Source organism: Bombyx mandarina, chromosome 05, assembly GCF_030267445.1.
Source record: "Bombyx mandarina strain Sakado chromosome 05, ASM3026744v2".
Lineage (NCBI taxonomy): Eukaryota > Metazoa > Arthropoda > Insecta > Lepidoptera > Bombycidae > Bombyx > Bombyx mandarina.
Window position 1 is genome coordinate 1,942,756 of NC_143212.1, and position 22,907 is coordinate 1,965,662.

Sequence of the window (22,907 nt, forward strand, 5' to 3'; positions counted from 1 at the left end):
GACAACTCTATAAGTTCTCATACAAAAACATAAACCCGGGATTTTAATTAATATTTTCATTTTGGTTGATAGTTTTTATTTAGACTAAGATGAACGTAGTTTAAGAAAAATAAGGTTCACTGCCAGTTTTATTTTCTTTTGCAAATATTACTGGCCAGTTAGATTATCAAGATATTTACTTACATTATATTCAAGATTATCTATATTTTTAACATTCCAAATTTCAAATGTTTTTAACCAGTCATTCCAAAACCAACTTGAATTGATACTAATGTTGGTCAATAGCACATAATTCATAATTAAACTAATAATCAAATAACTATGAGACTTAAAATTCAGAAATAAGTTTTTAATTAACTAATGCCTTTGAACTGTCGCTTGTCAAACCGATAATTTATAAGTACATTCATTTGTTTTCAAATGTGGAACCAAATAATTTTAGACATTGAGTGTATTGTTTGCAACAAATCGTTGCAGAAGATTAATCACAACCCGTCGCATACGTTTAAAATGGGTAAAGTGCCTAACAATCGACGTTTAAGGACCCCGAATTGGACACAAGCAGAGAAACAATATCTTCTTGAATTAATAAAAGTGCGTAAAGATGTCGTTGTTACGAAAAATAACAATGGGCCTAATTATTCCGAGGAGAAAGATATCGCCTGGAACGAAATCTTACGAGAATTATCGATAAAATATGGAACCAAATTTCAAGGAAGCTCGATAAAGAAAGTTAAAACACAATGGCAGAACATGAAGAGGATCGCTCGAGAAGAGGTCGCTTTGAACGGAGAATTGTTTCAGAAGTACACACCGCAATCTTTGGAAGTTTGTCATATTTTAGAGGTTATCAAGGACGGAATTTTAAAAGTTGAAAATCAAAGTCTTAATGAAACAAGACTCACTACTAATGTGGAGATTAAAACGGAGTCCGTCGACGAGTGAGTCTCTCATAGTTTATAACAAAACCTGTTTATTATAAATATATTATGTCTACCTACTTTAAAGATTCCGCAAATCGCGGACACCATTCACAACATTCGTAGAAGGTAAAATCTAAATGAATAATAATAATGCGATAAATGTATCATATTATTATTATTATAATTGACTACATTTCCAATCCAATCTAGTCTAAGTCAAAGCGAGTAAGTCTTTTAATCGTGTCTACTTTTATGTTGCTTTATTTGTTTCATCTTAATATATTATGCTCATTGATATATAAAAACCCATTATACTGCCATTTTTGTATTGCTGTGTGTTTTGATTGTTGTATCAAATGTACTTCAGTTTTATATCGGACAAATTTAATCCGTGTATATATTCACAAATAATTCTATCTTATATATTTTAATCGTTCTATACATAGTCAAAATTGCAAGTTCTTGAGGTAATCTGTAAGTATAATAACTTCGGCTTCTTTGATATTTATGCATAATGAAATCTAGTATGTACCTAATTAAAATCAAAATAATGAAAATGCTTTTTTCAATGCCGCATTTTTATTGCTTAGATGGGTGGACGAGCTCACAGCCCACCTGGTGTTAAGTGGTTACTGGAGCCCATAGACATCAACAACGTAAATGCGCCACCCAGCTTGAGATATAAGTTCATCAAGTTCATCAAGTTCTAAAGTATAGTTACAACGGCTGCCCCACCCTTCAAACCGAAACGCTTTTTCTAAACACATCTCGTTTTTGTGACTGTGACGATAAAGACTTATTCATATTTTTTAACGGTCCAAAAGCAAAGATGAAATGGCCATATTGCCGTTTAAAAAATCATAAATCAATATCCTCTCAGAATAATTCTAGTATGAATTGAGTATATTAATTGTCATATGCAGCCAGTCATGCAGTTATGTAGCGTGTATAAATTTATTTCTAAAGTATGTAATAGGTTTGTTATATAGGTATGTAGGTACGGTACTTGTTTTTTTTAGAATAACTTGAGTTTTTACGTTCGTCGTTTTTGCAACGGAATCATAGATTCTACACTTAATATTTGAGACGGAATCGTTTAAATTCGATCCCTCTGAAATAGTTACCAAATGCGAAAATAAAACATAAAATTGTTATTTTTCATATTGACAAAAATAAAACCGAAACATTAAGCGGCATAACAATGGCAGTGCATGAGCTGATGTTCAACTTAATAATTCCTGGTGAATACCGCTGATTACATCTTTCAATTTCTTGTTATGAATTATTATTAATGAATTGCTGTTCGTTAGTCTCGCTAAAACTCGAGAACGGCTGAATCGATTTGGCTAATTTTGGTCTTGAATTATTTGGGAAAGTCCAGAAAAGGTTTAAAAGGTAGATAAATATGAAAATGCTCAGAATTAAATAAAAATAACAATTTTGTTTTCCCTTTGATGTGTCCCCCGTCGGACGGATTCCTTTTGTATGTTTTAAGTTTATTTTATACAAAAGCTTAGGTATTTTATCGATTGAGGCACTACGAAGTCTGCCGGGTCAGCTAATTATGATGTATTTTTCGTTCATACACAGTACCCAACGGTTAGGTATCTACGTTCGGGTACGTATACTAAGTATTGTTAAATACCTAACAAATTGACAATTTTTTTCCTTAATTTAGAGATCTTGACCAGTCATGTTGTAGCGTTACAAATATAAATGGTTCGTCTTCGTCTACATTTGAAGTAATTTATAGAAATAGTAGAAATTCTCGAGAATTTGAAGCTTCTTGTACAACTTCTGAGCAAGATTCCACTGCCAATGACACTGAAATGGCTTTAGAAGAAAACAGAGATGTTGAAGAAAACATACAAAAATCAAGGCATGCATCAGTAATGACAGACTTTGAAGATATTGATGATGAAACGAATGACACGATCAGAAATCAAGCGAAAGAATTCTTAAAGTTAGTTGTCTGATATTGTACCATTACATTTTTGAAATTTAGTAGCTTAAAACGCTTAGTGCCATCTAGAGCGTTTTTTTTAAACTATGTATTAAAATTTGTTTCGACCTATCTATTTTCACGCTCACATTTTTAGATATACCTGCACGGAAAGGCAAATAAAGATGGAGTCTTTAAAAGAAGAAAGGCAGGTTATTAGAGCAATGCGAGAAACTGCAGAATTAAATAAAATTATAGCTGAACAAAAACTAAAACATGTGTTATGGGTGAATAAACAACAGATGGCGTTAGTTTAAATCTTTTTCTCGTTTACTTTAATTCTAACATTTCTAACATTAGTCTTGTTTAATCATTTTTCCTTACGTATAAAAAATGTTTTAAAATTTTATTTAACAAAATTTTTTATTCAATTTTAAAATATTATTTTCAAAACGTACTTGGTAGATGTTTTCGAACGCTTCAAAAGCATAGTGATATTTTGAGAAACGTCAAGTGTGCTGGTTTGTCATTCTTGATAGAAAATCCCTGAATAATTTAGAAAAATCACAGCGAATTTTGATACAATTTAAACATTAAAGAAAATCATGAATTTCCTTCCCAAAACAAGAACGTCATTCGTGCGTGCTATCGTCAACGTTAGGTAAGGGCTTAGCAAGTGCCACGAGCGGCCGGCAGGTTACGCAACAAATTTGAAAAGCGCATTTAGAAAATGTTTTTACTTTTGCAATAACGTAAATTGATATTATTTTTGGTTTTTGAGTACTGTGACTTTTAATACATTGTGACTAGAAACTTGAGCATGGCAATAAATGAAAACAATTTCTTAGACTTTCATTGTTTAAAAGTCACATTTTTAATCATTCAGTAGACAGGCGGTAGGTAGATAGGTAGGTAGATTTATTCATATATTGTCAATGATGCAATAAAACAAACAATAACTCTGAATCATCATAATATTGTAATTGTGTGGCAATTTGTATCCCCCATTTAAACCACATTTGTAATTTCAGTTCTTATATAAAAAAACAACCATCTTTTGAAATATCATCATATAGATTCAGGAAAATTATTTGAGATGATTTATTAGTAACTTTTACCCTAAAATTCTTAAACCATATATGTGCAAAACTCAGAAAGGCAAATAATATGTTTTTATTAAATATTAAACTCAATAGTAGGATTTAATATAATTTGATTATAGAATGTATGCAGGCGAACCTGGATCTGGAGCCGGTAAGGGTGGTGGTGCTGGTGGTTCGATTCGAGAAGCCGGTGGTACCTTCGGTAAAATGGAAGCGGCTAGAGAAGATGAATACTTCTACAAGAAGGTATAGAATATTTTAGTCTCATAAGATGTAAACTTTCGAAGCTGGAAAGGCTATACCATTTTTATTGGGGGAACACTTTGTATATCAATCAATGATTAGTCAGGTCAGTGGTACTTACCCATGTAAACTGTATCGCTCCTAAAGTTAATATGAAATAGCATGCCCTATATAAGCCTTCTTAATCAACATTTGGAATGGACTTTTTTCATTGACAGCAAAAGGAACAACTAGCAAATCTGAAGGGGCACTTGAACAAGGAGATTGCCTTCCACCAGGAGCAGATCAAACGACATGAGGATGCGATCAGGCGTCACAAAGAACAAATGTCAGACATTGAAAAGCCCCAATGAACTGGACATCGATAGTGATAGTTTTTGAAGGCCTAAGAATATTCCTACAAAACAAAGAAGAATATAAAATTTATATTGTTTTAAGTAAACTCTCCGGCTTTTATTTTCTCTAGTTACTAAATTTCAAAATAAAAAACTAAAGTAATTTTTGTGTAGTATTTAATTTTCTTAAATCAATACATAAAGCTGGTATTGATAAGTTAAATTAATGAACAGTGACTTGCTTTTCTCTTTGGTATTGGATTTGATTTAAGTATTACTTATCAAAGATTTATTAAATGAAGTTTCAATACAACAATAGTCACAGTGCCTTTTAAATGATTTACTCGTTTTAGAAGTGCAAATATACTATCATACGTGAATAACTGCTAATAATTTCTAATTCATATACCTAGCAGCATTGATGCTTGCATTAAAATTAAAATTTTATCTATATCAAATAGGATGTGCCTGTGAATTCACCAGCATTAAATTTGTAAGTCGGCAAAAATGGAATGCATTGCCTTTTCTCAGGATAAATATTTGCTTGTGTTACTGTGGTACCTATATTCGACAAAACGATTTGTAAAATCACGAACCGGTGGTGAGAGTCGAAATTATCATAGCAGTGCACTATGTCATGCAAATCCGTTATACCATTTTTGCATGAGTTTGCATTTTAAGTTACAAGTTGCGATTATCCAATATTTATATAAGTATTGTTTAAACACCTTAGGTTTAGACACCACATTCAGTCAAAAAAGTATCGGGAATGGATGATTTGTTTATGGTTCCGAGCTAATTTTTATTTTTGTTACATATTCGATTGGCACAATTTTTTTTACCGTTTTGGCGCGGAGTTTGAGTTGCATTTGTTGCTTATTTAATTAAAAACAGCATTGTATTTCGAATTTCATAATGGACCAAAACATCGAACATAGAGTTTGTCTTAAATTTTGCATTTCCAATGGAGTTTCATGTTCGGGGTCATTGAAAATGTTAGAGAAGGATTATGGTGAATCGACCTAGAGAAAACACGTGCTTGTCAGTGGTACAAAGCGTTCAAAAGCGGTCCAGATATGATAGAAGACTTGGCTCGCTCTGGTAAGCCTTATAGTCTGCAACTTAAGCCTTGTTCGGACTAGGCGAGTATTTCAGTCGAGTACCGAGTAATTTAGTGGCTAAGCTACTCGCTACTCGCCCGAAAAAATAGAAAAAAATGGATTGACTTGACTAAATTATTTACTAACCTACTCGAGTAAATTTTTGGTGCTCAGACACATTTAGCTACTAAATTACTCGGTACTCGACTAAAATACTCGCCTAGTCCGAACAAGGCTTAATAGCTATAACTTATTATCGCAAAAGTGAAGGATATAATATACTAACTGAAAATCCCCATTCAAACTTGAGAGAGATAGTCCCGAACGTTCCGTTTCACGAGTCGATATTACCGTACCATTTTTTTTCCCAAACTATTGTCCCAAAATACCTGAATTTTCTCAATAAACTCAATCGCTTAAGAGTCGCTAAGGACATGTTATAATGAGTCAATTCCGAGCCAACATTCATGAAACGTATTGTTGCTGACGAGACGTGGGCTTACGAGTTTGACATGCAAACTAATAAACAAGCCGGAGAAAGCGTTTAAAAAATATTTTGATGATTGAATTATTCTTTGGTGTAAGATTGGTTGGTTTCTGAGCGAGCATGTTTTGAAGGTGATAAAATATATTTGGATGAATAATTGATATTTTTGTAAATTATTGTATTGTTGTATGTACCGATTACGGTATCTGTCAAATATCTTATGTTCTGTGTTTGCTACTGCCGCGTTATGAGTGTCATTGAAATAATATATAAATTTCCCTGAAATATATAAATACTCCCTACAGACGCGAGTGTTCATTTCTTAGGCACAGGACTTGGCACAGGCTATTTCGGGTGGAATTTTCGTATGGAAAGGTACGAGTTATACGTTGAATAGTTTTTTTTTTATTGTTTAGATGGGTAGATGAGCTCACAGCCCACCTGGTGTTAAGAGGTTACTGGAGCCCATAGACATCTACAACGAAAATGCCACCACTTACCTTGATATATAAGTTCTAAGGTCTCAAGTATAGTTACAACGACTGCCCCACCCTTCAAACCGAAACGCCTTACTGATTCACGGCAGAAATAGGCAGGGTGGTGGTACCTACCCGCGCGGACTTACAAGCGGTCCTACCACCAGTAATAGTTTTTACCACAAGGCTCTTATAGAGCTTGATATAGATTAATTACCATCCTTAATTTAAACTAACAAGCTAAGCCTTATGATGGCCGCAACAAGACTGCTTCAAATCATTATACAGTATTTTATGAATGTTTATGGAAGTTTATAATATTAATTTACCTACTGATGATATTCAATATCGTAAGCTCGTACGGGTTGGTACTACATACTGTCTATTTCCGCCGCGAAGCAGACAAACGTTCGAGTTTTAACCATGTGACAACCGCTATCAATAAAGATGGTATTTCGACCTCAAGTGTCAAGGTAGTTGGCGGCATCCATTGTGTAAAAATGTGTATGAGTTCCAGCAATAGCATTACGTCACCTGGGCCATGAGCTTGTTCCCGTCTGCGCAAAAGATACCTAATTAAAAACAATAGCCCCGTTTTTTTATTTCTCCCTAAGCTGATGGTCTTGAGAGACCATATCAGCGTCACGGGGCGCGTAGGTGAGCTCACGGGGCTCAAACCTGACGTTGTTGCTAACAAGAACCCTAGCAAGAGCAGTGCTTCGCAGAATCTACCGCCGGATCAGAAACGCGACCCACTGAGAAGATCCGGCGAGAAACTCAGTGGGCTGTGTCTGTGGGTTAATTTACCCCCCGAGCTCTTCTTCGCAAGGGACGGGTTCGACTGGGCAGACTTTTAATGTATATTTTAATAATTGCAATACTTTTTAATTCAGTGTGCCCAGGAAAGACTTTCTCTAACCTATTCTAATGAGGCCTCTTTTTGGAGGCTATTTTCTGATACAGACCAATTGCCGTAAAATTTTCACTTAATTATACTCTAAACCCGTGTTCTCTAGTTTTGGATCTCTCTGGTGCCCATTTGTATTTCTTTTCCTGTGTTCGAATCAAAAGTCCTGTTCATTTGTGATGATTTTTTGAATGAAATATCCGCTTCTTCCTTATTGGCTTTTATCCAGCTTCAATGAATCCTTTATTTCCATTTGCCTTGCAGGTGTCCTTTGGATTATATGTAGGTAAATAGTGAATTGAAAAATTACGAGTATTAATTACTAGATGGGAGCAGATGATCAGACGAAGTAGGTAAGTTGGGCACATGTTGTTAAGTATTAGTAGTTATAAGAACTTGTTAAGACCTTACAAGAGCTTAGACACCAAGCCGCCTTACTTTTCAGACTCTAAAGCATATCAGCTTCGTGACAAACAGATACAGTAACGTCATTTTACATATATATCTGTCGATATTCGACTTACACGAGATTAGATTGTGTATAGGTGATCTGTGAAGTAATCCTTTAAAATTTAATATATAATTAGTAATAGTCTAATTAGTAAGTCTCTCAAAGTTGCGACCTATAGGCAGCCAGACGGAACGGTAGATGCAGCAAAACTTTTTAGAACGAAAATTATCGACTTTTTTTAATGTGTAATGGGGTTAGCCAAGAACATAAGGCATTTGACAGATGCCTGAATTTCGTTAAAGGCAAGAGGTTCAAGCTAGTATTGCGTACAAGTTCCTAACAATAACATTCGAATCGTTGGTCTATCCCACAACTATGTACATAGGCTAGGTGGAAGATCTTCACTTTTCCGTTTACTCGTCCAAAGGCTACACGATGGATTTGCTAAAAAGAAGTACCTAAACAAAACAATTTTAAAACGCAATCTTAGGCCAAGTTCAGATTTAGACCGTCTGACAGACGTCTGGAAAATGCCTACTGCGTTTTTTAAACTGGCCAGCCGTTCTCTGTTTATATAGGTAGTGTTAGACAATTCGTAGCATTGTTTGTTTTGACGTTTGTTACCTTCACTGGTAAAGGGCGAAGCGGTCGTCGCCCTTACAATAGTATTTCTGTCCCGAGATCAAATATAGAACAAGCACGTTCCATTGCGGGTAATAGCGCAAGACTATCTGAATTAGCTAAGGGCAATCGATCGCAAGAAAAGAAAATTAGGGAATGCTTTTATGAGTCGACGTGTAAGACTATTATTCTCGGTAATAAATAGGAGTGCGTGACGCGAAATGGAGTTACATCGACCATCGGGCGACGACCGTGGGCCACATGAGTGAAGTCTGCGTCGATCGGCGGCGGGGCGCGCGCTACATCGCACTGAACCCAGTTCCAAGCGGCGCTCAGTTTACTACAGCAATAGCTGGACGTCGCATGCCGGATCGCACGCCTATCCGACCGTGTGCGTGGTGACAGTGTTATAACATAGCTAATTGTTTTGTGCCGTGATATTGTTGTGTTCTTGTGTAATACTGTTGGTGCGACCGGTCCGGTTCACTGTTGTGATGCATTTGAGGATATGGATATGGCTGTCTTGTGTTGTCCTCGCAGGATACGTTCGAGCGACAGAGGTAAGGGGACCGTCTTAATGCGTTCGCCCGGCTTTTTGTTAAAACGGGAGACGTGATACCGTGTTTTAAGGTATACGAAATGTAGTTGCATCAAGACTTGCGTAACTGCATTCAATGTCAACAATGACAGAACGGTCCTGCAATCATCGCGGACGTAGGCAGTCAAGTTACCTTGAACGTTAGTAACTGTAGGTAAACAATCGTTATCGTAGTTACGATTCCATCGATTAGCTGGTCGCGTCTAGCATTGTTGTTTCCGTTCCCATAGTAAACGTGTAAACATCGAGTTATGAATGAGAGCAAACCAGCACCCACGTTGAGAGAAAGCTGGCCAGTGGGTACATGCGCCTACGTAATGTCTGAACTCGCCGCCTTGAACCCATTAGATTACTTTTATTGCTCCTCAAATGAATTGGGTTATTGAATTGTCACTCATGGTTCAAGAAGCGCTCAGAAAACACATGCCATTACAAATTAGTTTGTACTTGCTAATCAATTCGTATAACTACAAAAAATGCCTTAATTAATATATGTTTTTAAGGCTTCGAAAGGGCACACCTAAGTCCAAGCAAACCGCTGACATAGATTCCGGCTTATTATGCAAATTAAATTGTAGGTACCTATATAAATGTCACAAGATATTTGCTACAATTTATTCACGATTATACGTGAATGATATTTTTTTTAAAAGCATATACCTATTATTCTGTTACTTTCATACGCTTATCACGTTTTAGTGTCAAGTTTGAATGAACTAAAATGCACTTAAATAATGACCATTTTAGTTGAGCATACAATAGAATGGTGAACCGATGACTAACAGTTTCTTTAACATTCATTTACAAGAATTTTCGGTATGCCCGAGACGCACACTAGATAACGCCTCATCAAATATTGTCCAAATATTTTAGGGATACGTAGCCGAATGGCCCTCTGTCAAGGGCATTTTACTTAAAATACCAAAAGAATGTAAGTCATCGGTACATCGCTATAGCCTTTCAATTAATACGCGTGGAAAATACCTACTATACTAAAATATAATTATATAGTTAGGGGCAGCCAAGAGTCAAATTAATAGTGGCTTGATAATAAGTAAATAATTGAGCGACGAAAAAAGTTTTTTTTATTGCCCTTGTAGGCAGACGAGCATAAGGCCCACCTGATGGTGAGTGGTTACCGTCGCCCATGGACCTCAGCAATGCCAGGGGCAAGCCAAGCTCCCTACAATAGATTAGGTCCTACCCACATAGCTTTTGTCAATTGTCGTGAATCACCAAATAAAACAGTCGAAATACGCCGAGACGAGATAATGATTTTGCACCATGCAGCATGAAACAGCCCGTCCGCACAGTATGCACATATTTTGAGACCCAGGGTGGCTTTTCGCCACCATTCCTGCTGGGAAGTGTCATGCGTTCCAGCTTGAAACGGGACTGCCGTTATACAAAACAATTGAGACCGACCTCATGCCTCAAGGATGGTGGCGTTGGCGCTTTAATATGAGGGTCATGAGTTTATTCACCCATCAAAGCAATAAAACAAGAAAGTCCTTAAGAATTGTTTCAATAATTAAACAGAAGTAATTACACTTTTATCTATGTTTATTTTCGTGATGCTTTTCGCTTCGGTCGTAAAACATCGAGTTGAGATTTTTTTTTAAACTTAAACAAACTTAAGTAAATTGATTTTATAATGACGGCATTTTGAATAGTTTTATTCAAGTAATGTATAGAAAAATAAAGCGCATTTATTTTACACTTCGTATACAGCTAAGGTTTTCTTTTTCGTACGGATTTCTCTAGACGTCCACATAATGGTAATTAAGATATAGCACGGTAGAAGTTAATAAGTTACGATGTAAGTACAATTTTAAAAGCCAGATGCTACGATCCTCACCAGAACCATATATATATTATGTTTAGCATAATTATCCATATCGTAAAACGTACATAAACAGTTATTTTACACGGCGCTGGAATCGAAGTTATCAATGTAAACATATTTATCTTTGCAAGCGTACATACGTGTGCTCTCAAATATGCAGTTATCAGCAACCAAACACCGTGATAATATGAAAGAAATCTTGTCTGTTGAATATTTTATACCGGGATTGGTTGACCGTGTTTCACCTTTTCAATGTTTAACTGCAATCATTGAAGTGGTCTCAATGTCACTGCACTCCTAAAATCAATCGGCTTTGGTTAATGAGTCTATGATCGCGTGAATTAATTCTGTTCGTTTTTCAATATCGTGATTATTACTTCGCCTTTAATCCATGTAAACAAACTGTATTTTAAAAGAAATCGTTAATTATTATGAAGTATTACCAATTAAGTAAGCGAGGCCCAATCAAATTAAAATTGAGCCAAATAAATAAAATGCTGTGTTCCATTTTAAGTATGTATCGAATTATCTTTTGGGAACTTCTTCTTTGCACGCATCCGCTATCTTTTATCACCAAATAAATGTATTTTTAAAACATATTACACAACGTTTTTTTTAATAGATCTTGATTTTTATTTAAGTATCAGTCGATTACAATCGTATTTTTTTCAGGTATATTAGATTTCAAAATCGTGTACATCTATACTAATATTATAAAGTTGAAGAGTTTGTTTGTTTGAACGCGCTAATCTCAGGAACTACCGATCTGATTTGAAAAATGCTTTCAGTGTTAGATAGCGCATTTATTGAGGAAGGCTATAGGCTATCACGGTAAGACCAATACAAGTGGAGCACCAATAAAGAATGTTTCAAAATAGGGGGTTTAAATAGCTCCTTAACATTCTATAATTCAAATGTATTTTCACTTTCTACGTAAATGAAGTGAGGGTAAAATTTAGCGTTATGCCAAAGTAACTATTCCACGCGGACGGAGTCGCGGGCAAAAGCTAGTAATAAATATAATTGGCTATCACAACTTGTCATCCAGGTAGTAGATGCAATCGCGAACAGCTGCCTGGAGCCAGCAGGCCCCCTTAGGAGGAGGACTCTCCTGAGGATCTGTTAGCAAACCTTCCCCTCCTAGCTGGGCCAACTTATCCCAGTGAAGCTGGAAATGCCACTCGATCACCAGCAATTTCTCCATCCCAAAAACCTGTGATTCAGGTACCATTCTGCCTATTTCTCCCGCGAAGCAGTCGTTTGTACTTGTTTCAAGGATAATATACACAAACCAATCTCCTAATTTAATGTGGTTGCATTCACATTTGTTCTATGGATCACGATAATCACTTGATCCAAGTGGGCGGTGAACACCACGTATTTTAATGCAATAAAAATAATTCGAATATGGATGTCGTTTTATATATTGAATATAAACGTAAACTTAACCAGCAGATCCAAAATTAATCGCAGTCATGAAAAGAATCCGCGAATCAAACTCAGCGAGCTTGTTGTTTATAAAAAAAGTACATTTTAATCTCCCAATTAACATTATGTAAAAAGATATAAAGGTACAAAAAAAGTTGCAAGGCTATTATAATAATAATAATAGTGCTATTCTGGTGAATCATTTATCTATATGTCTTGTTGCGTATGCACATACACATACACATACATTCCTTAATACATTTTCTAAAATATACAAACAATTATCGAACATTTTGTGGAAGCCCTAAAATGTCTCCTAATAGAGGTACTTAACTTCCGAAGTCGAGTCATCGGTAACGCCATTTTTTTTGTTTCTAGCATATATGCAGTACAAATTGTGGTAATTTATCAATATTTTCACGAGCGTAATTTCAAGTTTCCAAAAATTACTCGTCTCCTCCTCGTTTTAAAATAACACTTAACGCGAAAAGTAACACAAAAGGCCTTAAATTCGAAGGCATTAATGAAATTTGTCGGCTCTCAGTCGAGGAGACAAAGAGAATGTTGAGTCGGTGATAGTGGAGGGAGTTAGTGCATAACTTAACGCTTTAGTTAGTGATTTTTTTTAATGTCCGTGTAGACAGACGGAGCATGCCTACGGCCTAACTGATGGTGAGTGGTCACCGTTGCTCATGGACTTCAGCAATGCCAGGGACAGAGTCAAGCTGCTGGCTCCCGTTTAATACAATTATCCATAGAAGTGTTTGCCTAATCCAAAAAAAAATGTATACATAATACCTATCTATCTATACTAATATTATAAAGCTGAAGAGTTTGTTTGTTTGAACGTGCTAATCTCAGGAACTACTGGTTCGATTCGGTCCGGTCCAAACTATTTTCACTTTCTACGTAAATGAAGAGGTGGGTAAAATTTAGCGTTATGCCAAAGTAATTATTCCACGCGGACAAAGTCGCGGCCAAAAGCTAGTATAGAATAAAAGAATGATGTTTCGAACTAACATTTCTTAAGCGCGTTCGGAAATATAGGCCCTAAGCGTTTGAGAGGAAGGCAATGTATTATACATATTATGTCTATGTATGTATCTCACAAAGTTTTCGCTTCGTCGCCTAATGACGACAGCCGTAGAGGGTTAAGCGAAAATGAGACGCATGCTAAACGTTCTGCATGATAAATTCTTGGAAATATTTTCTTCATGATAAATTTATTGGTGGTTAATTTACTGGTGGTATGACCTCTTGTGAGTCCGCTCGGGTAGGTACCACCACCCTGCCTATTTCAACCGTGAAGAAGTAATGCGTTTCGGTTTGAAAGGTGGGGCAACCGTTGTAACTTTTTAAATTTTTTATTGCTTAGATGGTTGGACGAGCTCACAGCCCACCTGGTGTTAAGTGGTTACTGGAGCTCATAGACATCTACATAGTTACAACGGCTACCCCACTCTTCAAACCGAAACATATTACTGCTTCACGGTAGAAATATGCAGGTTGGTGAAACCTTACTATAATGACACCTTAGAACTTATATCTCAAGGTAGGTGACGGCATTTACATTGTAGATGTCTATGGGCTCCGGTAACCACTTAACACCAGGTGGGCCGTGGGGCTCGTCCACCTACATAAGCAATAAAAAAAATTCATTACCCACATGTGACTGTTCGAATTAATTAAAAAATTACTTCCTGGCGTTCAAATAACAGAGCATTGTTTATCCGATTGATTTGTTAAATTGTAAACTTTAAGTTTTTGGCATCGATGCTATCGCCAACGTAGGATCGGTGGTGCGCGTGTTGTTTCAGCAAATGGTTGTATTTCACATATTTGGCGACAGTCCAGCGATCGGAGGAGAAGGGGCATTCACAACCTTTAAATTTAAATAATTATAACGGCATAACTGCGATGGTCCGGCTATGTACTACTCGAGTAGGAAGATGTCGTTCATCTACTGCTCCAGATCGCGGCCATCAATTTTGGACAGACCACTGCTAGCATCTTTTCTCGAATTGGGCACGGTACGCCAGTACACCAAAATATTTGGATAGCCCATACCATGGGGCCTCGAAGTCACCTCGAAGGCAACCTCGACAGAGGGATGACATTCCGTCCCCACATTAGGTCAGTCTGCGACCGAACTGCATTTCTACTCGATCGACTCTACCCGATGATTTATAAGTGAAGTAAATTGCCCTTTCGTAACAAGATGACAGTCTACAAAACATGCATACGTTCCGTTATGACCTATACAAGTGTAGTGTTCGCTTACGCGGCTCGTACATACACTAACTCAAGTCATACAATTCCATTTCTGCAGGATAGCCGGCGGAGGAATGTTGATGACTATGGTACGTGAGGAATGCTGATCCTTACGACGACCTAAATCTAGAACCGATAAGTGTTAAAACATATTGGATTCACTCTCGGTGCTTTTGGGCTCTTCAACACCGGTTACTGTCCTCATCGAGCCCTTATCGATTACGACGAAGAGTACGATGTGAGAACTAGCCCATAGACAAAACCCACGGAGTTTCTCGCTGGATCTTCTCAGTCGTCGTGGCCTAAAGGATAAGACGTCCGGTGCATTCGTATCGAGCGATGCACTGGTGTTCGAATCTCGCTGGCGGGTACCAATTTTTCTAATGAAATACGTACTCAACAAATGTTCACGATTGACTTCCACGGTGAAGGAATAACATCGTGCAATAAAAATCAAACCCGCAAAATTATAATTTGCGTAATTACTGGTGGTAGGACCTCTTGTGAGTCCGCACGGGTAGGTACCACCGCCCCGCCTATTTCTGCCGTGAAGCAGTAATGCGTTTCGGTTTGAAGGGCGGGGCAGCCGTTGTGACTATACTGAGACCTTAGAACTATATCTCAAGGTGTGTGGCGCATTTACGTTGTAGATGTCTATGGGCTCCAGTAACCACTTAACACCAGGTGGGCTGTGAGCTCGTCCACAAATCTAAGCAATAAAAAAAAATGAAAAAAAAAGTGGGTCGCAATTTCGATCCGGTGGTAGATTCAGCGAAGCACTGCACTTGCTAGGGCCAGTGTTAGGAATTCTCGCAGGTTGAGCCCGTGAGCTCACCTACCTGTCCGTGCGTACTTGGAACCCTTAGGCTACTAACGCTACCAATTAGGGAAAAAGAAATAAAAGCAAAAATGGCTGAACGCGGATTTGAATGAAATTTCGCACAAATGCACTTTATATCTTCTACTCTCTCTATTTCTATCTACTTGTTAATTCCTAAATCACTTTTCAGGACATCGAGCGGAAAAGATGAAGTAAAGCTTTACTGCGCATAAATAAAAACTCTAAAAACAGAACAAAACGTTTTAAACCAAACCGAAACTTCTTTAAAATTTATCCGTTTCGTATTTTTGTAACCAACTCTGCGCCGTGGGAAGTATCTATTCTCAGTTGACTATTTCCGTTTCCGAGAAATACAACGTGACTTCCGCACTCTTCGTATGTGATTCAGTTGATGGTCAGTGTTGCTGCATTCTTTTCAAATACACTTTCGAAATTGACTTTGACGTAATGAACCATAAAATTAATAAGGGAACGTAAAATTGTAAATTACATAGCTTGGTTGGCTGATCACCATCAGCTTAAATTAAAATATATTTGTAGAAAGGAGAAATTAAAATTCTTGTAACCTCATGAACTTAAAGCGTGGGTATGTTCTCGTGCGATCTTGCGACAATGATGTGGTTGAAAGAAGAGGGAATAATAGAGAATAGAGACTAAGTATCCACGCAAATATCTAATGGCGTATAAGAACACGTTGATTGCCAGTCACTTTAGTATGAAGTTACGGTTAAGATTGGCAACACTTTTTTAAATGCGTAAGTATAAAATTGATCACAAAAGAAGATGGGTTGTTGTAGTCTAGCTAGCTATGCGATCTGTTGTTTACAAACTGTGTTGTTACTGGTGTGAAAAAATTGTAAAGTGAGCTTAAGTAGTATTTCCTTCGGTTGTTTATGAGTCGTAGACATATCTACGGATTAATATCGCGTTTTTAATTGCAATTATAGTATTTCCGATACATATCCAATGCATTATAATAATTCTAGAGCTCGAGTAGAGGAACAAATATTATATGCTTTATGAATTTCAACAACTGTAATAAAAGAGACAAGATTAGCCACTATATAAGCTTCCTATTTCATCTGTATAACGTGTGTAAATAATAATAATAAGTATAAATACTTGACACCAGGCGAGTCATAAGCTCATCGATTCATCCCTATCATGCGAATCTGATCACAAGAACACACAAGCTTTATTATTATCATCATTTTTGACTTTACAGACTTTACAGTTTTTGCCTGGTTTAGCAAAATCTTCTATTTGCTTTAATTTAAAGTCGATGATATCCTCTCCACTATCCAGCCACCTGGGATTAGGGAATCTACGGTTTCGCCTTCACGCCTTCGCGCCTACGCTAGATTTTCCAAAGAAAAACTGAATGTTCAATCGATCATTCTTTGCACAAAACGTCTTCTTAAATAGCACCTCCGGTTTGAGCCCCGAGAGCTCACCTACACGCTAGGGTAACGCTGATATGGCCTCTCAAGGCTATTAGCATAAGTAGGAATAAATAAATACATTAATAAATAGCACAATAAATAAAACTAACGACGATCGACCACGTGTCCCACCCGGCAGTCGACAGATCCCCGCCCCCATTGTTATTTGGTTTTTGTTTCCAATGTTCAAACTAGACAATGCAACGTGGACGAAACTTTAACAGCTGCTCCCAAAAAAGAATCTGCGGTAGGAATTTCTTTTTTTTGATGTCGAAATGGAAACTACAGCATTAATCCTTAATAAATCCGCTATAATTACTGCAGGAAATTAAGGCTGAATGTAGTCAAAATGATATAGCTTAGTAATACTAATAGTAGTGTGTAGTGCTAATAGTAGTGTCAAAATAAAAGTATAGACAGAGACCTTAGAACTCATTTCTCAAGGTGGACAGGGGCATTTACGTTGTAGATATCTACGGTCTCCAACCACTTAACACCAGGTGGGCTCGTCCACCCATCAAAGCAATAAAAATAAAAAAGTGTATTGGAACATTTCAAGAAAAAATTGGTTAGGTTATATAAAAAAGGAATAAAATCAAAACATTACATTTGAAAATTTGTATTTTACTAACTTTTGCTTTGCTTCCAAGGTGTACGTTTGTTTTATTGGTTTTAGATCTATCGTTTGGCACCGAGATTCTAATTCTCAAAATGAACGAAAAATACAATTTCATTTAACAGAGAACTTTAACAAAAATAGTGTATGATGTTGTCTCGTTTGCTCATGAAAAGAATGTTAACCGAAAATTTATAAAAGAATAACTTCAACAAAAGAAAGCCAGGTTGGGTAGGTAATGATAACATTGCTCGAACAGATTCAGCCAATTAAAGTGTCCAACTATAGTTAATTGGGCCAGCACAAAATACCTTAGCGGGAAACTTCGGCAAATTTTTGTACACTTCAATGGAAAATAAATAGTGAAAAACGAAAGAAATGTTTATTGTGGCGTTCGCAGCTTAGCTTTAAAGTTGAGAGGAAGAACACATTTTAATTGATTTTTCAATTTAATTTTATACTGCCAAACCAGGTTGACAAATGGCGCTAGGTTAGGGCCAGTCTGGTATTAAGTGGTTATCGATTCGATCGATTTAATTGTGTCGTTGCTGTCTCTTCCTTGGAACTGAACCATGACTGATACGAAGTATAAATAAGCAACTTGGTAAAACCTCACCATCCATTTTCATAGAAGCCCGACTGTATAATATTAGGGGTTAAAGTATGAAATTGCCGGTTTGTACTGAAAAATTGAAATTCGTTTTTCTTTTCATTTAACATATCTATTTAATAAAAATATTTATCATTGTTATTCTATACATTGCTGCCATCTAATAGGAAGGTAATTTATGCCTTTGCGATAAAACTCTGGTGATCTAGATTCTAAGAACTGTGTGAAATCATTTTGTACTGCCTCCTGGGACGAAAACTTTTTATCATGTAGAAATTTGTCCAAATCACGAAAAAAATTGTAGTTCATTGGAGCAAGGTCTGGCGAATACGGAGGGTGACGAATGCATTCTAATTGCAGTTCCTGTAGAATTAAAACGGTATCTTGTGCTGTATGAGGTCTCGCGTTATCATGTATCAATAATGGTGAAGATCGATTCATGAGTCGGGGCTGTTTCACTGCAAGTTTTGCTATAGTTGTTCGGAGTTAGGCTTACAGTCATTATATCATAACAGCCAAGGAATAGTAAGAGTCGACGAGACATTATCAAAGTCGTTCAGTTTCGAAAAAGGTGTTCAGCAGGGCTGCATCGTCTCACCCATCCTATTCAATATATATGGTGAGTATATAATGAGACGTATCTGCGAAAACTGGGCTGGAGGCATAACCATCGGTGGTCAAAAAATTTGCAACTTACAATATGCTGACGACACCACCTTGCTAGCGGCAACAGAAGCAGAAATGATCACCTTCTTGGATAGGATGGTTATCGTAAAGAATCCACTTTTCATCACATGTCACAATTCGATCCAATATTCCTTCATTTCTGTATCGGTTCAACAAGGCAACACAAGTTTTAACGCGCGTTTCTTTCTGCAGATCAGTCAAATCATGAGGCACCTATTTTTCAATTTTTTTTATTTTATTGTATTGACGCAAATGAGTCAATATTATTGGTAAGGTAACGTTAAACCATGCCGCTAATTTCTGGGTAGTTTGGCTCGGATTGGCTGCCGCTATCTCTTTTAATTCATTGTTATACACATATGTGGGCGGTCTTCCACGTGGTTTGTTCTTCAAATCAAAATTTCCATCACGAAAGCGTTTAAACCAAATCGCAGAGTGCGTTCATTAGCAGTCCCCTCTCCAAACGCAACATTGATATTGCGAGCTGTTTCTGCATCGTTAGTTTCGCGTCGGAACCCGTATTCAAAAATCACTAGAATTTTCGAAGTATCTATCTTTGTTGTCTAAGCTAAATAAAAAAAAACAACTGAAAGTCGATAACCAGATACTGCACATTTTTTAAAAGAAGAACCTCACAGGTACCATTTGAAAAAAGTTTTACTCAAAAATCTCAAACCATGAAGGTTCTATGTCAATTCGAAGTACCTATTACAATAAAATGGCAATTTCATTAACCCCTATTACATACCATAAAGACCTGTATTTAAAGACGTTACTAGAGGTTACTAGAATAGGTTGGAAAAAAAACAACATAGACACCTGGCGGACACCCCGAGTCATTTGATTGTGACTGATATCAAATTGCATTACATTGCTTGTTTATAAAAAAAAAACATAGTTTAATTATTCTATCGCGATTTTTAATGCTATTCGAAGGTAATTTGACGAGAACTAATTAAAACTACCTTCGTTTTTAGGAATAAAGAAAATCCTTGGAAAAATCGTTGCCCTGTTCTCAAACGAGTTCCATGTTAATTGACTTATTGGATCAATGGGTTGCCATTGTTAAATCTTAATTGGATCACACCTGTATTCACGTTTACAAACATTGATAATGGAATATTGAAAGGTTCACGTATATGTTTTATATTAAGACTAGCTGACCCGGCAAACTTCGTAGTGCCTCAATCGATAAATAAAATACCTACGATTTTGTATAAAATAAACTTAAAACAAACAAAAGGAATCCGTCCGAAGGGGGGGACATCAAAGGAAAAACAAAATTGTTATTTTTATTTAATTCCGAGCATTTTCATATTTATCTACCTTTTAAACCTGCTCTGGACTTCCACAAATAATTTAAGACCAGAATTAGCTAAATCGGTCCAGCCGTTCTCGAGTTTTAGCGAGACTAACGAACAGCAATTCATTTTTATATATTTAGAAGACTAGTTTTTACCAGTTCACTCGCGATAATGTACAAAAGATCTTACGGGAATAACACTTCTTTTCGGGTCAAAATGAACCCTATGGGCTTCCATTTATGTATTTACCACTCACAACGTATATTCCAAATTTCATCATAATCAGTTGAGTACTTAATATATGAATACGTAATGAACAAATTCACTTTCGAATTTATGAAAATGTGCTTAATTAAAGTTCTTAATTTTATGTATATTTTTTATTATATGTATACATTATGTATACAATATTATGACTCCGGTAACGGCTTGACTCATCTATTTGAATAAGAAAAGTAAAACTCATTCCGCGCTTACAAGAGCTGTAGTAAAACTACATCTTTATAAATATATATTTCTTCTGTGCGTGTTTTCGTCACTGAACTCTTCCTAAGCGACTGGACCGATTTGAATGTTTTTTTTTGTATGCGTTTGGGTGGCACCCTGGATGGTTTAGGTTCACAAATCAGGCCGGCATCTAGATTATTTATCTATACTACAACTAAACGGCTGGATCGACTTGAATGAATTTTTACAGGACAACGTCTGTCGGGTCCGCCAGTACATATTATAAAACAAATAGTTATTATTGTAAAGCTGTTTTTCTACTATTAAGTGTAATTTGGCCTTGTAGTATTTAGTGTCATTTAGCGTAAATTGTGTTTGCAATCAAACATAATTAGATTGAAAAATTTACAATGAATATGCAGATTGTAGTAAAAGGATCCGTCTAACATAAAGATTTAAGAAATATTTGTTTTTATTGCTAATATTGGAGGACCTCACGACCCACATGGTGTTAAATGGACACTAGGGCCCACTGACATCAACAACCTACCCTAAGACATTAGTTTCAAGTCTCAGCTTTTACAGTACATCGGCTGCCCCGCCAAACCGAAATGCACTTCTGCTACGCGGCAGAAATAAGTAGGGTGGTGGTACCTACCCGTACAGGCCCAGCAGTGATTACGCAATTTATAATTTTTGCGGGCATCATTTAGTTATTACACAATGTTATTCCTTCAACGTGAAGCCTATCGTGAAAATTTTGTTAAGTACGTCAGTAATCAAAAAGATCGGTACCTGCCTGCGGGATTCGAACATCGGCCCAGTCGCATCGCTATATAGGTACGAACGCACCGGGCGTCTTATCCTTTAGGCCACAACGACTTTAATAAAAGTATAAATAGTAATACATACATAAAAGGAAAATCAGAGATTCAAAGCGTAGAGCACGTACAGAGAGAGCAATTGTTAATGCTTCTCAAAATTTGCAACTAGTGAAATCCGGCCGCGTTCGACTGTGTATGTTTGGTTAAAACTACTATCACACCAGATAACATGAATTGGCAAAAATTACCCACAGAATGTTTCCCTGAAACACAAATATCTGAGCAAAGTTTCAACCTCATTGGATGATTAGTCTAAGAACGCATAGCGGACCAAAATAGAAAGAAACATTGAATTCCCTAAAATACTGATGTGATTGAAGAAGCCCAACATTTATTTAAGATTAATAAACAGCCGTATCGATTTCTAAATTCATAATCAAACATTTGTAAAGGCATTTTAGTTAGTTAAACAAAATAAACAAGAGACGATTACAAAAATCAAAGGATAGTAACATCTGTAGAACAGATGGTGTCTCAGCCGCCTTTACATTTACAATATGACTCACGTCCATTCATAAATTTGTAATATTCGTGGGTTGCGCATCTGCAAGTTAAATGAATTCAACGCCTTCCAAGCTAATTAATAAATATTCGTGGCCCAAACGATAAGAGATACGAAGCACTCGTATCAAGCGACTATACCGGTTTTCAAATCTCGTAGGCACTTATACCAATTATTCCGGGGACATCTGTCACGTGTTCGCTGACAACTTGAGTGAGTAAAGAATGATATGGTATAATAACAACAATATTCGCATGAGCTGGAGGCAAAGAAACAATAACGAAATTTTACTGTGGGCCAGTCAATACCTTGCGGGAACTTTTGAAGACCATAAAAAGGGAAGAGATGAATCTCCGATGTGATAAGTAGGTATCTTTTTTATATTTGAGAGATTACTGGTGGCCCGACTGATTCAACTAATCATAACAGGAAAAACTCAAAATAAGGCAGTGAACCGGGATTAGATGCTTCGCTTGCCGATAGATAGAGACTTAAAAATAAAAACCAAACTCGCAAAATCTATAAATCTTGGCATACATTATGTTATGCAGTGTATTATTGTGCATCGAAACCTGTTACAATTATATTTGCGGCGGTAGTTACAAGTATAATAATTTCGCGACGGAAAAAAATGGATCTATCCTATTTTTGTATTGATGGTGTTATCTATTCCACCACGAAACCTATACCACCATCCTGTCTGGTTCTGCCGCGAAAGATTTGTGCGTTCCAGGTTGAAAGGTGGGACATATATAAGGTAATTCATTCATCACGTGAAAAGTCTATTAGATCGTTCACCAATGTAGTCCAATAAAAAAGTTAAGATCTTCAATTGTTTGAGTC

General features: G+C 36.6%; 3 protein-coding genes across 4 annotated transcripts in view; all 3 read left to right on the forward strand.

The window, feature by feature from the left end:
- The first annotated feature begins 300 nt into the window (after positions 1–300).
- LOC114241584 (uncharacterized) lies at positions 301–2,899 on the forward strand. Its single transcript, XM_028172444.2, has 2 exons — positions 301–941; positions 2,602–2,899. Exons 1-2 carry the CDS (start codon positions 421–423, stop codon positions 2,897–2,899), a joined length of 819 nt encoding a protein of 272 aa, XP_028028245.2. The 5' UTR covers positions 301–420.
- A 308-nt stretch (positions 2,900–3,207) lies between these two features.
- On the forward strand, positions 3,208–4,710 carry LOC114241638 (ATPase inhibitor mai-2, mitochondrial). Its single transcript, XM_028172517.2, has 3 exons — positions 3,208–3,526; positions 4,088–4,214; positions 4,430–4,710. Exons 1-3 carry the CDS (start codon positions 3,471–3,473, stop codon positions 4,562–4,564), a joined length of 318 nt encoding a protein of 105 aa, XP_028028318.2. The 5' UTR covers positions 3,208–3,470; the 3' UTR covers positions 4,565–4,710.
- A 4,210-nt stretch (positions 4,711–8,920) lies between these two features.
- The window catches only part of Sdc (Syndecan), a 264,138-nt gene continuing 250,151 nt past the window's right edge, over positions 8,921–22,907 (forward strand). For both annotated transcript variants that reach the window (XM_028172465.2, XM_028172466.2), the window contains exon 1: positions 8,921–9,148. In XM_028172465.2, coding sequence (XP_028028266.2) covers positions 9,083–9,148 — 66 coding nt within the window. In that variant the 5' untranslated portion in view covers positions 8,921–9,082. The remainder of the gene's footprint in view (positions 9,149–22,907) is intronic.